The sequence below is a fragment of the Zonotrichia leucophrys genome, chromosome 4 (assembly GCF_028769735.1).
Source record: "Zonotrichia leucophrys gambelii isolate GWCS_2022_RI chromosome 4, RI_Zleu_2.0, whole genome shotgun sequence".
NCBI lineage: Eukaryota > Metazoa > Chordata > Aves > Passeriformes > Passerellidae > Zonotrichia > Zonotrichia leucophrys.
This window is the reverse complement of record NC_088173.1, coordinates 57,360,296-57,376,629: the sequence shown is the minus strand read 5'-3', so window position 1 is coordinate 57,376,629 and position 16,334 is coordinate 57,360,296. Positions and strand designations below refer to the sequence as shown.

General features: G+C 35.6%; 1 protein-coding gene across 2 annotated transcripts in view; it reads left to right on the top strand.

Annotated features, from left to right (window-relative positions):
• The window catches only part of TAPT1 (transmembrane anterior posterior transformation 1), a 49,271-nt gene that overhangs the window by 15,543 nt on the left and 17,394 nt on the right, over window positions 1-16,334 (top strand). For both annotated transcript variants that reach the window (XM_064711826.1, XM_064711825.1), the window contains 4 exons: window positions 7,170-7,332; window positions 11,055-11,190; window positions 11,991-12,088; window positions 12,256-12,325. In XM_064711826.1, the coding sequence (XP_064567896.1) occupies window positions 7,170-7,332; window positions 11,055-11,190; window positions 11,991-12,088; window positions 12,256-12,325 (467 nt within the window). The remainder of the gene's footprint in view (window positions 1-7,169; window positions 7,333-11,054; window positions 11,191-11,990; window positions 12,089-12,255; window positions 12,326-16,334) is intronic.

Here is a 16,334-nt window from a genome sequence, read left to right as displayed (position 1 = left end):
AACAAATTTATTTTTGTCCAGGTTGCATTTCATGTTCCAAATGGTTTAACTACTTTAAATTCAATAAGCAAATCTTATTAAAATACCCAACACACAGTCTTGGTTTTCTTGGAAATCACTTGCTTAAGTAATCTTGTTCATTAGCTACTTGTGATTTTGAACATATTAAAGATAAATATTGGTAAACTGTGATTTATCTTTAATAACGCTCTGCGTGATGCTGAGTAAATTCAGTTGTACAACTTTTGGAACAAAAACAAGTTTGGAGGGATAGATACCAATGCTTTGAAAACCTTGAGCTGCTTTGCGTCTTTAATTTATGAAAGAGAAAGTAGCAAACATTAAGGATCAGTAGTGTGACCATCTGTGTAATCACAGCCCCTGTGGATGATGGAACCTAATGCTTTTCCACCACTAGGTGGAGACAGAAGACTTACTGCTGTATAAAATGTGGATCATGGCATTTTGAGTATGATGTTAAATAGAAATACCTTGAAAATTACAGACGGATAACTAGTTCAACTAGTTCCTTAAACTTTCACTTGAGTTTGCTTATGATGAGCACTGGTTTTCACACTAGAATTTTCTTTATTGGGTTGGTGTTTTACATAGATTGTGACATAAGTTTGACTTGATTTTGTAACAGAGGGGATTTTTTACAAGTGTCACAAGTCATCTTGAAAAAAATTACTGTTTTTCCTAAAGCTTATCCAAGTTTTTGGGTAGCCAGTATATTTGGTAACATTCTAATTTGATAGTATTTTAATTTAATTTTATAGAATATACCAGTATTCTGGAAGTAATTCTACATATTTATGAGGCAATTTGCTTGCTTTTAGCTTTCCAAAGGGAGGGGACATACACGGATCCAGTGATTTTCTAAACAGAGGAAAGGCTTGGATTTACACTTTCTATATTTGTCTCATGGTTGACAAACAATAAATTGGAAAGTTTGAAGCATGAGTATTAACCCTTGATTTTTATTGTGTTGTAAAAAGTGGGGTTTTTCTGTAACGCTGATTTGCTCAGCTCCTGGTTGATGCCAGTCAGTGCATTGTGGAAATTTTGTCATAGTTTGAGGTGCTGTAAGTGCTGCGGGGTAAGCGTGGAGTGTGGCATGCTTCTGCCTTTTAACAACTGACTGGGCTGAAACAGAAGCATGCTGAATAGAGAGGTATAGTAGTATGGCTTGCATAGTATCACCATGTCAAATGAATAATAAGCTTGTATGTCCCCTAAAGTATGGATTTCTTTGTTTGTAGTGTTTTTAGAAGTAAGGCTTTGTTTCAGTGGAGGTTTTCTGTCAATTAGTAGATGTAAATATAAATATACCCACAGGCTGAGGAGTTTAAACATCTTGTTAAGTACATGCTGTAGAATGGTGAAATCTCTGTGTGGGTTTTTTTCTGTATTGTCATAATTTGCTGGTTAAATTACAGTGCAAGAGAGTTTATCTGTAAAGGAATGCTTGGATTTTCACTGAATTCATGCAGATTGAAGGATCATCTCATGTATAAACATTTTGGTGCATTCAGCGTTAGTAATATAAAGCAATATAAGATTTAACATAGTGGATAATAGAATGGATAAGTCTTACTCTTAAGATACTTGGCTGTTTGAACAAGTTTTAAAGTTTGATTCTTTGATAGTCTAACCTATACAGCTAATGTGAGAACTTAAGACTTACCATAATGAAACCACTTGTAAAATTCTGTAAAGAGCATCTTAGAGAGCATGACCTAAGCAAAAAAATATTTGAAGTAGTAATGGAATAATCATAGAATCATTGAATGTTTTGTGTTGGAAGGGACCTTAAAGATCACCAGTTCCAACCCCCCTGCCATGGGCAGGGACACCTTCCACTAAACCAAGTTGCTCAAATAATCCAGAAAATAATTAGATGAGAAGATATAAATCATGTATCATAACAAGGTGCTTATGAAGGACAGTCCAGATGCTCTGGATCCTTTTATTTACTAGTTTGAGGTATGAAAATTGTGAGGTAAATTATATCCAGCTAAATTTTGAAACCATGTAACATTATTTCTGGAATCTGGTAGGACATTAGAGGAACTACATCTTGGACACAGGCTCTCATGATACCGTCTTTCAAGAGCAGAGTTCACTAAAGCCAGGCAAGTGTTAATATTTAACTCAGTTGTGCAGCATCACTGTGTGCCTGGGGTAGCTTTGAAGAAAAGGACTAACTGCTTTCTAGAGAAAAATTTTACTGCCCAATGCTTTGTTACCTTGCTGCCAGAATGATTGAAGTTGCATTGTTGTAGTGCTCTTTAATTATTGTTCTCATTTTGTCACTCATGAGAAAAAAGACCCACATGTAATTCTCATCTGAAATCTTCCTGTCAGTATTCTGTCATACTTCATGCACAGCTGTAAAAATGTGAAGTGTTTGGAAGTGAGCTAAGCTGTTTGAGCTTCTCATATCTCCATTCAATGATTTCTAAAGTTGTACAATATCACACTCTGAGTTATCTCATCAGCTCAGTAATGTCTAATTCTTAAAACTTGGGTCCCTACTTTCTAGTGAGGTATTGAAATTACCAGCACTATGCTATGTTTTTCTTGTTTGCTTTTTGGCTTTTTTGTAGTTGTCATAGCTTGGCAAATGTGAGCTTTTAATTTTGTTTATTTGAGATTCTGTGGTACTCATGATGTGCATGACTGCAGCAGTAGGAGTTTGTGTGTGATATTAATCATGAGGTCTGATTAATTAGTGCTTAAGATGTCCTGAAAGTACTTTTCAGTGTTGGCAGTGAGTAGTTACTGGAGACAATAAGTAAAAACACATATTGAGAAAAATGAATGCAGAATGCTGGGATGCTCTGACAGGCATGAAATCGCATCAGCCTGTGTTTGTTTCTGTGTGTTAAATAGCTTAATGCAAAGGAGAGGAATGATTTGTGACAAATACAGATTGAACTGTGTGCCTGATGGTGCACTAAAACTGCAGTGGTCAGCTCTCACTGAACACTGACTGCATCATTTCATTGCTGCAGGCTTTGCAGTCAGTTCTGTGTATTCACCAAAAGGTGACACATCATGAGACTTAATCCATTTACTTGATTTCCGTGTCTTTGTAGGAAATAATTATCCCTTTTCTCTATTATATGCAGAAACACACCTCAAAATCCTTTTTTAAATGCTATTAACCAAAGTGGAAGATGATTCTGCTACAATAAAAATACTTCTATGGATTTATGGAGGAGACATGTTAATCTCTCTCAATTGGAAATGTTAGTGGTACACTGTAGGTTACTTGTTTAGGCAGTATGAAAGGGTCTTTTCTAGTGTACAGTGAAAGAAAACTGGAATATCTTTTAAATGCTAGGATCTTCTTACTCTTCTTACTTTGTAGAAAGCAGTCATCTGTTGTTAATCTTTGCAGTAATCCCTTGTACTGAGTAGAGGGATGCTGGCAGCTCTTCTGTCATCAAACTGAGGAAACTGTGAGGATATTTTTGTGACTAAGATGTTGTCGTTTAGTCCCAGCTGGCAACTAAGTACCACACAGCCATTCACTCCTTCTGTCTTCCACCCATGGGGAAGGGAATTGGAAAGTTTTGGTAAAGCTCGTGGGTTGAGATAAGAACAATTTAATAATTGAAACAAAATATGCTAATAAAAATACTAAATATGATAATAATGATAGTAATGAAAAGGAGAAGGAGAGAATCTAACAAAACCCTAAGAGAAACAAGTGACAGAGTTGTCCACCAACTGCCTGGTACCCAGCCAGTCCCTGAACAGTGATAGACCCCATTCTGTGTAACTGTCCCAGTTCATATACTGCGTGTGATGCTCTGTGGTGTGGAATTTCCCTTTGGCCAGTTTAGGACATCCTGTCCTGGCTACATTCTGTGCCAGCCTTCTGTGCACCTCCTCACTAGTGGAGCAAATGACACTGAAAAATCCTTGACCCAGGGTAAACACTTCTTAGTGACAACCAAAACGTTCAATGTGTTGTCAGCATCCTTACACTAAATCCAAAAACCAGCTGCTAAAAATAACAGGCACTGTGTCCCAGCCCAAACCAGGACACTGTTCTGAAGTTGTCACAGCATTACTGTTGGTTCTGCTTCCTGTGTGAATGAGAAGTGCAAGAAGTTATTTAGAACTTTGAATAGAACATTGACAGATTGTATTTTTAATTAAAATATTTAAAAAATATTGTTTATTGCAGGTTTTTTTCCTAGTCACACAGACAGACTAGTGAGATACTAAATCTAAGTTAAGACAAGGGGACAAGAGGACTTCAAGTTTTGCCAGGGGAGGTTTAGAACAGATATTGGGAAAAATTTCTTCACCAAAATGATTGTAAAGCAATGGAGCATGCTGCTGCTCAGGGCAATGGTAGAATCACCATCCTTGGATAGACTTAAAAGATGGATAGACTGCTGTTTAGTGATGGACTTGGCAGTGATCAGTTAACTCGATTATCTAAAAGGTCTTTTCCAAGCTAAATGATTCTGAAATTCTATAAAAATATTATTTGAACGGGATCTGATCTACCAAAGTTTAATTCCTGTAAAGCACAGCAATCGAGAGTAGTTGATCTGACTCTTTAGGGCAGCTTTTGAATTGAATTTCAATGATAATCAAGTTTGTTCCTGTACACAGCACATTCTCAAAATCTTTTATAGGATGCTGTATGCAAGTTGGTATGCAACTTGATAAAGAGTTAGTCTCCTGTGACAGTTTTCAGAGTTGAGAGCACCTTTAGAAGAGCAGTTGTTCTCCTGGTTTTATGTAGTTAGAATTTGTAGTGCCTTGTCATGGTTGCTGTGTGCATTTACATTGGCTTCTCCTGAGTTTGTTTTACTTGAGTGTAGTCAGGTGAGCATCAACACAAGCAGAAGAGTGCTAGAGTTATCAGTACAGAACATCTGCAGCTTGTGACTGGTGGTTGAGCATCCTTGATGTTACTTGTAAGCCAGAAAATCTTTGATGTGATATTCTCAGTCTGTATTGACTTGTGGTCGTCAAAGCATTTTCCTTTGACAATCTTTCTGGACTCCTTCAGAAGCTTCATAAACAGATTCTACTCACTAGTGCATTTCAGTAAGAGACCATCCTATTTTTAAAACTGGTACCTTAAAAAACTTTTAAAAGACTCTGAGTGAAATTTTCAGGTGGGTGTCTCTTTTGTTCATCAGGTTTTCTCTACCAGGTATTCACTACTTCTCTAATATTGAGGTAGTTGTTGGCTGGAAGAATGAAGATGCTGATATTCTGAGTAATAAATTCTGATTCTCTTTTTCATGTGCTAAGGCCTGGTATTACTGTTATGGCATAGTACCTTTATGACTGTGTTCCAATCTGTATTTCAGGGTTTGAGTGTTGGCTGAGAAGCTTGCACAGAAATGACTGAATGCACTTCCAAAATGGAAGTAGATCGGAGGAAAAGGAATATGCTGTTACTCAGCCTATGAACAGTAATCATAATCATGAGCTTGTCTAAGTCTTGTAAATATTTCAATATATACTGTTATATTTTAATAACTATAATCATTTAAGTCAGATGTCATTAAATAAGGCAGTAAATTTTCAAAGTGTGATTTTACAGGTTGAGAAGGGTACATTTTTTTGTGTGTCTTGCAAAGACAATCATAGCCTTTTTAAGCAGTGGGCAAAAGGTACACATTCAGTTTTCTTTAATTTTTTCGATTGGTGTTTGCAGTTAAAATAAGATATGGTGTGAATATTGTTTGTTACTGGAGCACTTGTGAAGGCAGGAAAATGTCTCTTAGGGAGAGAAAGCCCGTGTAAGCAGTTCTGGTATGCTGGACCAGGTTGAATTCATTTATTTAGAATGTAATTGTTTTTAATAAAGTTTATGCAGTAAAAATTATATAATAAAAGGAGCAGTTGCTCTCTGTTCAAAGTGCTATACTGTAAATCTGAGAGTTCTGGAAACTTTCTTGCTTGTACTTCCAGCAAGAGCAAGGACCTGTTTGCCCATTGTGGAATGTCATTGTGTGGTTCCTGGAGTGATATAATGTATGAGTGTTGTTTTCAGGGTGATTTCTTTTGAATGGAAAACAACAAAGAAACCCAAATTATAACACTCCAGGTGTGATTAAATAGAATGAGTGAGGTAGCAGGGATTTTAGACTTCTCTGCAGGGTCTGTAGAATTACTCCAGAGGTCATAAGTAGCTGTTTGGATGTTTTTTACAAATGGCATACATCTTTACAAGATAACTCTTTAATTTTTTTTTTCAAAGTGTTATCAGTTCATGGAAACATTGTCTAATGTCTGGATGACTTACTGATTTAAGAATACAGAAACTGAAAATTAATGGCTTGAATTCTGCTAATTGCTTGCAACTTCTTTGAAACATTAGCTTCTTTAAAAGCATTTCAGTGTATTTTAAAAAATACATATATTTAATAGAAATTATTTCCTCCATTTTTATATTTAATTATCAACCTTTTGATGGAATTCATAGACTTTTTAGCTTCTTTGCATCCTATTAATATCAAACTAAATAGACACGCCTTGCTATTTCACTATGCTTATGTATACTGTTGTAGCAATTGAGATAAAGCCATTTTCTTCCTGTAGTTTCGCTAGGTAGGAATTGTGTAATGATTCCTTTAGCCTCCTGGGTTACTCATGGAAAACTTCTGCATTTGTTTCACAATCAACCTCCAGCTCTGATGTCAAATTATTTGCATTTACTGCTGGAGAGTTTAGAGCTAAATGAAGATACAGCATTTACAACCCATTCCTCAGCACCTGGTTCATTATACTGAAATAGAAGATGACTGTTTCATATCTTTTTGATCATAGTGAATACAATTCCTGTGCCTGAGGAAGTCAAAATCATAGAATTGTGTGGAACTGGGAAGTTAAATTAGAAACCAAGGGCATGCATACAGGTTATTGAAAAGTGGAAGCTCTAAACAAATATAATGGTTTAATTACAGGGATGTAGCTAGTAAGAGACTGTGATCCTGTTTGTGAGTGTGATCTATAAATGTGGGTCACAGTCGTGGTGGTGAAGTGAGGGGCAGGGGAGGAGGCATAATAAACTACATAAAAATATATCCATGATGAAGAGCTGTTTAAATTCATAGTGTGTTAGTAGCATCTGTATTTTGTGGGTATATGACATTTAGTGGAACTTTCTGCCCTTTGTATTTCAGTGACAGACGTTTGCTACAACCTGCTCAGGTATGTGACATGCTCAAAGGAGTGATACTGGTCATCTGCTACTTCATGATGCACTATGTTGACTACTCTATGATGTATCATCTGATAAGGGGACAGTCTGTCATAAAGCTCTACATCATCTATAACATGCTTGAGGTAAGGATGTTGACATCAGAATATGAAGCATGCTTTTGTCAGACTATAAAATATTTTGTGTTCCAGTATTGACTTAGAATGTGGCACATCTGGTATTCTCACAAATCTTCCCACAGATAATAAGCACAGATGCAGTGAAACAGGTTTGTGAAAAATCAGGGTTTAGATACTGTTTCATAATGCCTAATTTATGGAGCTTATTAATCAATTTCATAGCAAGAAACTTGAGGAATGGAAATGAAAGAAGTGTCTTGTGAAATGCCAGGTAATGAATGAGGTTTTGAGCTCACCAAGAAAAGTAAAAGCTGTTGATTTGAAATAATGATAAGATCCTGAGAAAGAGGAGAGAAGGAAGATAATAGAATACATGGAATTTGGGTTTTAATTCATCATTATGGAAATATAGCTTTCATTGTATGCAAGGACACATGTTACAGCATCACCTCAGTCCTGGCTAGCAGACAAGCCTTTAAGGTGAATGAATGAATGTAGTAAAGGAAATTCTGTTTTGGGAGGTAGATATAGAGAATAGAGAGAAATTCTGTTTTTCTGTTAATGTAAAGCATAAAATTTTTAAATGTGCTTCTATGATCAATGGTTCACAAAATAAATAATGTTTTCATGGGCACAATCTTATCTCCATCCTGCAAATATAGGACATGTAGGAATACAACCTCTTACAGGGACTCAATCAGAGCTTTGAACACAAAAGTTATTCTGCTAGGTATCTGGGATTCCTGAATGATGTATTAATCCTTATTTGAACATGTGTTGTACCCTTGTTTGAAGACTGCTGAAGCAAGGTGACATTCTGCAAAATCTGAATATTTTGTCTGAAGGAATTTGTTCTTTCCTAATAAAATATGAAAATATTGCATAAGGAACACACTTTGTTATAGTAAGTGAAATAAATATCATACAAGCCACCCCAGTTGTTTACTCAAAGGGTTTTTGTTGCTTTTGATTTTATGTTTGCTGGAAAATATGTACAAATATTAAATTGGCACTGAGTTACTATCTAGATTTTAGTTGTGTGGGGAAATACTCATTCATATATAGCTTCATAATTGCTGAGAGATTATCACTTACTAAATAAATCCATGTGCTTAAAATAGTATTTTCTCTTTATTTCAAGACTACAAATCACTTAGTGCTGTACTTTCTCAGCTTTATGTGCTTACCACATAATTTGAAGCAATACTGCAGTGTTTGCTGTGAATTGGAAGCCATGTGACATTCTGTTTGGAATGAGGAATTGAATTACTTTGCTATGTTTGGCAGAACCAAAATTGTGTGTTTAACTAAGAAAAGTGCTGCATTGTTTCTTTTAGGGAAAAGGGGAAGTTTGTTACTACTCATGGTTATTAGAAAAATTATGTTAGACTTTGAATTTGGGAACAGTATTTAATTTCCATGGTGTCTCATGAAACCCAGCATGCCAAGCAGAGTGTGTGTTTTTAAGGGGCTTTTTTACCATGACAGGTTGCAGCAGTATTGGCAGAAAATGTAACCCACTGAAAGCCTTGGATAGTCAGCTTTCAACAGTTTGAATATTGGCTTGCTTAGACTGCTTTGGTGATTTTTATTAAAAGTCTTTGCTACTGATGCAAGCAATTTTTTTAAGGAATTCTTAATATGCTCTTTTTTAAGCAATATGCTTTACATATTTTCCCAAGTTTTCAAAATAAGGAAGATCTTTTCAGTCTAGTAAATCACTTAGCAGCAGAGATGTTTACAATGTCCTAATGTTTTCGGCTGTTGGCAAGTCCAGGGAGTATTGTCCTGGACAGATATGAGGAATGCAAAATCTTCAAATTATGTGCTGAATGCTCCCAACTGACAGGCTAAGGGGAGCATTCAGCACATTTGGCTTAAATGACACTTTTCTTTTGTAGATTCAGCCCCACCGGCTCCTGCTCCTTGTGAAGCCCCAGTGTGCGTTACGCTGGTGACAGCACTCACCATGGAATTCTGCTGGAGCCTGGAGCCGGCATGTAGGGTTTAGGTAAGTCACATTTGGAAAAGCAAGCAACAATATTGTGTGGTGGGTTTTAATATTTTCCATCCTTTCAGCAAAGAACCAAGGACTGCTTAAATAGAAAGGAAAGTAAAGCCACCATTTTATCTATTAAAACCCTCACAATATTGTGAACAAAAACTTACCAAACTCTTAAGTTTCTGTAGCTGGTGTTACTACACCAGGTGTAATTACTCAATGGGTCATCACAATGAGCAGGAACCAAATAATGCAGACAATGTCAATTTACAAAATCTAAAAGCCGAAAACAATGCCACTGTAAATATCTCTCAAACTGATGGGGTTGGGAGCTTCAGATTTATGATAATTCATCAGCTCACGGCTTTGTTTATTTTATTTCATAGGTGATTCTTAGGGCACAGCACATTGTACATTTGCTTGAGGCATCCAGCAAAATTTTGTTTTAATTCAATATTCATATTTTAGGAAACTTCATTCAGTAATAGTGTCAGAAATAAGTATGACTTTCCTCACTTCAATATCTTTACCTTGACAATTATTTAGTTTAAAAAGTCAGGAGATTATCTGAAGTCTAGGTTTGTGTTGTCCCAAGAACTTACTTTCTATCTAGTAGGATCAGTATTTGTAGGGACATTGTGCACCTGGTTCTGTCCTGCTACATGTTGATTTAACATGTCCAAAATTGTTGTTTTACAGAAAGACACTAAGAGAAAATATTCCTTGTCTCTTTTAAATAGAGATAATCAGTTTGTCATCTTTACCTGTTTCCATTTGGTTGAATTAGTAAGCAATGAGAGATAGCTCTTTTTTTAGCCAGACATGCCAAGTTTAATTTTTGAAGTTCTGGTTTTGTTGCCCTGTGCAACTTGGTCTTAAAATTATTGAACAGCAGTGTATAGACAGAAAAAATGTTGTTCTGTGTAATGATTTTCAATTTTATATGTTTGTTGCTGAAATGTTGGGAACTGGTGGAACTCCCTACGACCTTTCTTGCTGTGGTATTAAATTACAAGTTCAAAATACTGTCCATATGTTTTCTATCTTTAGAATTATTGCTAGAGGGTTTTTTTCCTATTTGTGTGTATATTCTTTGGATTATACTCCCGGTGTTTGTTGTTTTTTCAACATATTTTCCCTTTTTGGCAGACTTTCAAGTCACTCTTAATCGCTTGTTTTTGTGCTATAGTACTTTTAATTTTGAATTCTGCTTTATGTAGTAGACATTGGCATTAAGTGTATATTTCAGTGTATAGAAAGCAGTAAAGCCAAGTCTAATTTCAGGCTTTTTGTACCTGTATGCTAATGTTCCCTGTCATCTGGAATTCACTTTTTTATTGTTGGGTTTTTTTCTATTAAACCCAGACGGATGGGGAAAAACATTTTAAATGGTTTGTTACAGCATACATACTACATTATCAAAATCTGAGGTTTGAGTTGCACTTGAGTATCTTTCAAGAAAGCATCTAAGATAACAATATATTATTTTTTATTCCAAATACTGTTGCAAAAGGGATAGTAAATTTGGAAGGGAAAGTGAACTTAATATACAAAAAGGAATGGTGGTGCTGTGAAATCCAGAGAGAAAATGGAATAAGTAAGAGATCAAAAGTGATATATATGTGAAACCTTTTTTAGATTGGGCTATACGTTTAGTTTGAAGTGTTCTTGACGTGGCTTACTCAAGTGTTGGAGAGAAAAAAGCAGTAAAGTTGTTTTTGTTTAGGTGGCTGATCGTCTGATTTCTTCATTTGGACAAGATATTTTGGATGCTCTTTATTGGACAGCTACAGAACCTAAGGAAAGAAAAAGAGCTCACATAGGTGTGATTCCTCACTTCTTCATGGCAGTGTTCTATGTCTGTATCCTTTTTCTTTGATAAATTACAACATTTTCTAAGTTAAATTACAGAGTAATTGCTCTGAATTATTTTATTTTAATACATTTGAAAAATTGATAGTATTCCTAAATCAGTCTTCCTTTACTTGAAAAGTAAGATTGCCAATACCACCTGCTTTAAAAGAAATAATCCCTTCATGATGGTGTACCTGTAGTAAAATGAAAAGCCATAGCTGGATAGTTCATGGAAAAATTTATTTCTGATTTGGTTTGGAGTATTTTGGCTCACAGGGCCTTAAAGATAGAGGGGTTTTGTTTTTTAGTGGTATGTTAAATGCATCTAGCATGAGTATATTTTCTTAAAGTGGAAGGATAAACTAATGCATATTCAGGATGCAAATGTTCTCAGTGTGAAATAATCTTAAAATGAATTTATGAATCTAAAGAGATACTGTAGTCCTGTAGTTTTGGTAATGAATTTAAAATTCTTACAATTTTTCCCTATTTTGTGTGAAATTCTTAGGCTAATTCTGCATCTTTAGCTGAGATTTTTTTCTTCAGATTGTGTTGATGTTTCTCACAACTAATCTCATTGGATTTTTTTAGAGCAAGAAAAAATTAGCATCATTATTACATGCTACAAAGCACTGTACATTTATTACATCCATGTAAGTATTGTCTCACTGTAGGTCTGGTTTACAGGAATGTGGAAACTTTCCTGTTAAACTTTGAAAGCAAAATAGGAGATCTGTAGTGCACTGCTCTTCAGTACTGTTGTGCAGAAAACCTATTTCAGATATTCTTCCTTAACCCTGCTGTGCAGTCCTGCATGCTATTCTCATAATGGTTCAAGCAACAACCCTTAATGTGGCCTTCAACTCCCACAATAAATCACTGCTTACCATCATGATGTCCAATAATGTGAGTATGTACCTTTGTCTAGCTACCCTCATTTGTTTCAGAATCCTATGTCTTTATGTATCATATGTCTTAAATATTAATATTTTAAAATAACATCTTTTTTGATAATATTATTTATGTGAATTTCATATGAGTAAAAACTAACTAACTGTTTCTAAAAATTGCAGTTCGTCGAAATAAAAGGAAGCGTTTTCAAGAAGTTTGAGAAGAACAATCTTTTTCAAATGTCAAATAGTGGTATGTATAGCAGTGCTGATCAGGAGAAAATGTGGAGGGAGACTGTTTATTTAATTCATTTGTGTATTTAATATAATCAATGTATTTAATATTATTCTTACTCTAAACCTTTTACCTTGGTGAATTTGAGTGTTCTGACTTGCATTCCTCATCACCCATTTTACTGATTGGTTCAGTAGGATGAAACTGAGATCCACTTCAAGGAACACTTAGTCCTTTTATGGCAAGTTTTTATTTGAGGTGCTAAAACAGCCTACTGGCTTTGTGCTGAAATGTCCATGCTTCCAAGTGATCAAGCCTTCTGTTTTCAAAAAATTGACTTTATAGTGTGCTGTATTGACACAGAGATCTCAGAATGCATATTGTTGGGTGGCTGTGAGGGTGGATTTTGAAATACCTCCCCCCAACCCTAAAACAAACAAAAAAAAATCCCAAACAAATAAAACCTCAAATAAACAAAAAGCCAGCTCAAGAAAGTAGCTGATATATGAGGGGTATACCAGAGATTAGTCTAATTTGTGATATGTTCCCAAGATAATAGGTAGAAGGTACTTAAGAAGCATGCTTCTGGCACTTCTTAACTGTGTTGCTGCTCAGGATGAATTTTGGGCACTTGTACTCAGTGTGTCTCATGAATAAAAGCTGTTCCGGTACCCTTTGATGGAGACTCTTCCTAATACTGATATCAACAATTTGAAATATTTATTGAATTCTTGATTTTAAAGCCAGTAGGAATGGTTGCACTTTAAGGCTGTGCTAGAGCTTCTTTGCTTGTACTGGTTTTGTGGCATCTCAGAATGCCCTGGACTGGATGGGGCCTCAAAGATTGTCTCATTCCACCCCCAGCTATGGGCAGGGTCACCTTCCACTAGACCAGGTTGCTCAGAGCCCCATCCACCCTGGTCCCCTCCTCCAGAGGGGGGACATCCACAGCTGCTTTGGGCAGCCTGTGCCAGTGCCTCAGCACCCTCACAGTGAAGAATTCCTTCAGCATATCTGATTGGAATTTCCCCACTTTCATTGATACAGATGAGCACAGAAAATAGAACATACTCTTTTCATTACAGCCCAAAGTTTTTAAACCAGATAACTCAAATATGCAATAGGTTAAAAAATTAAAATAGCTACTTATTTAAAAACAGATTATTCACATTTTTGTATCATAAGTTAAATTTTCAATAGGCTTACATCAGGTTTTGAGTTCTGACTATTGATATGACCCCTGTCTAATTCATCTGCAAACTTCAATATTATGTGCAAATATTCTGTAATTCTTTGGATGAAAGACTACTTACGTAAAACCTTAAATATATCACAGAGAATTATATAACAGAAAATTAACACTAAATTTTAAGCTTAAACCTCCCCAAAAAGATCTTCCCAGATATGTTGATAATGTTTACTCTGTAGTAATAGTATTATTTTCAGTTCCAAGATCTAGTTACTTATATTTTAAAATCAGACATATTTAATTTTACAGTGAGAATGCTAAAAATGAAATTTACTTAACTATTGACAGAAAACCTAGATAAGGTTTATTATTAGTGCAGAAAATAGTTACAACTATGCATCTAGCTCTCCTGCCTAAAGGTGAGGCCTCTTTCATGTTGAAATAAGCAAGGGACTGATATTAGAAATTGCTAGCAATTTCCTCCATAAAAAGAAAAGGGTATCAATATTTTATTGCTGGACATTATTATTGAAGACCCATAATAGCAGAACCAGGTCGTCCTTTATCAGTTGATGGAAGAAGTATTGCCATTCATTAGTGTGGGGATGGAAGCAGTGAGTACGTACATAGAAGAGTGCACAAAACAAGCTAATTTATTCCTTTCAAACAGATCACTTTTCCTGGAACACCTTTCAGTATGGTTGTAAATAGCAGTGTTTTTCTTCTCAGAGATAAATAACTGACAGATTTTTAGTAGAGCTTTTCACCTCTTTTGAACTTGAACAGATTTACTGCATCACAGCCTCAGTAAGGATGGAAGAGTTTTGTTTCAATTCATGTATTCTGATCACTTTAGTATCCCTTAAATGTTTTATTTAATTCAGCTGAAATGATGGTGCATCTTTTGATGGTGTATCTTTATGATGGTGGTGGCATGGTATGCCAGTACTTCATCCTATCCTGGGACTGAGGCTAGTCTGCTCCTGTCAGCTGAGCTTCCAGTTAGCCTTTGGAGTGTCTTGTGTGTCCTAGAACACCCTGTGCTCAAACTGCATGCCTGGGCTGAACTAAACTTCTGAAAGGAAACACTAAATCTAGGCACTCCCAGATATTCCCCACCTTTCTCTGCTTCTTTCAGTAATTTTCTGAGGTCTGCAGTCATCTGTAGGGTAATGATGGCAGCAGTAGCTGGTGAAGCTTGGACACACTGAATGGATTCACCTTTTCTGGGCTCAGCTCAAAGTATTACTGTTATTAAACAGTATTTAAATAGTATTTAAATGTTTTCAATTCAGTGTGAATGTACTGATTAATACAAAGTAGGTAAATAATTTGAGGGGAATAATAGGAGTCTCACAGGGGCATCTGAGGAATTTCTCATGAGTAGGTGAAACTTTCTTCTTATTTAGCATGTTAATCAAAAGAAAAATATGACATAGCAGAAAAGATAAGCAATGACCACAAGAGTAGATATTGTGTTCAACAGAAGTTGCTACAACTAAAACTCAAAAGCAAGTTTTCTTGTGAATAAAAGTGTGAAAACGGAAATTAACTGTGCAAGCTGTACTTTCTAAGAAATGCCCTGTATCACACATTGAAATACCTTGCAGAGCCCTGCCTGGCTCAAGCTTCTACATATTATGACATCACGATAGGAAGGGCCACCAAGCTGCTGGAAATTGTGAAATCATTTTCACTTGGCATTGAGCTCAGCACCAGTTGGTGGATAGCAAGCTGATGTGTAGCTGTATTATTTTTCTCAGTATTTACATTTCATTTCTGGACTTAATGGAGTCAGTGATCCTTCTCACCTTTGTATGGCCATTTAAAATTCTACTGTAACTGCTAATCCACTAAAACTTCAGGATCAAAATAACTCTGAATCATCTACATAAAAATAAATTGAACAGGACATGAAATATACATAAGTTAATTGTTATCTAATAAAACTAAACTTGTTATCTTTTAGGAGCAGATCAACAAAGACCTTGGGGCTTCTATAGCTGCTTGACACTGCAGCTACAGAATCTGGGACTTCAGCCATGCTATTCCCACAGCTTTGATTTGTCAGCTGCAGCAAAACTACTTTTGCATTGTCACCCTGACTTTTACAAGGAAATTTATGTACACCCAGGCAATCTAAACATTGCAGCCATTGGAAAGCAGTTCTATACACAAAGCCTTTTATTTGTTGTATCAGAAAGAAATATTTCCCTAAATTTAAATAGTATATTCTCTTTTTGAAATACTTACCTGTAAACTAATTTTGTAGGGTCAGTATTAGAGAACAAGGAGACCAAATTATAAAGAGAAGTTCTTTCATCATTGTTGAAAGCCCAGCATGCTGCCTTCCTTTATGCTTTTAAATGTCTTATTTTAATTTCAAGCTCTAGATTGAATTTTTTCACAAAAGTCAATTGTACCTCATGCAAAGAAGTGCATTAGATGTAGTGCATTAGGTTATTTCCTTCAGTTCGTTATTAGGCCTGACTCTTCCTTGTTTTTTAAATCTCCTGTCTCAAAAATTTAACATATTTATTCTAAAGTTTTAGGAACTTCAGTTTTCTTCTTTATAATTCTGTACTTTTTCTTCTCTCTTCTTCTTTGTTCCAAATTTATCAGTCTCTGACTTTGATCTCAATACTGAATAGCCTTTATTTTTACCTTTGGTCTTTGAAATTTGAACTGCTTTCTTGTGTGGCTTTGGGTTTCTTTAATACCATTATTCTAATCAAGTTGTTTATTTTAAAGATGAGGAATTTGGGGGCAGGACTGTGTTTGAGATTGGTGTGTCCTTGATGGTTCCTTGTTCAGTGTTTGATCCTTTCTTGTGCTCTG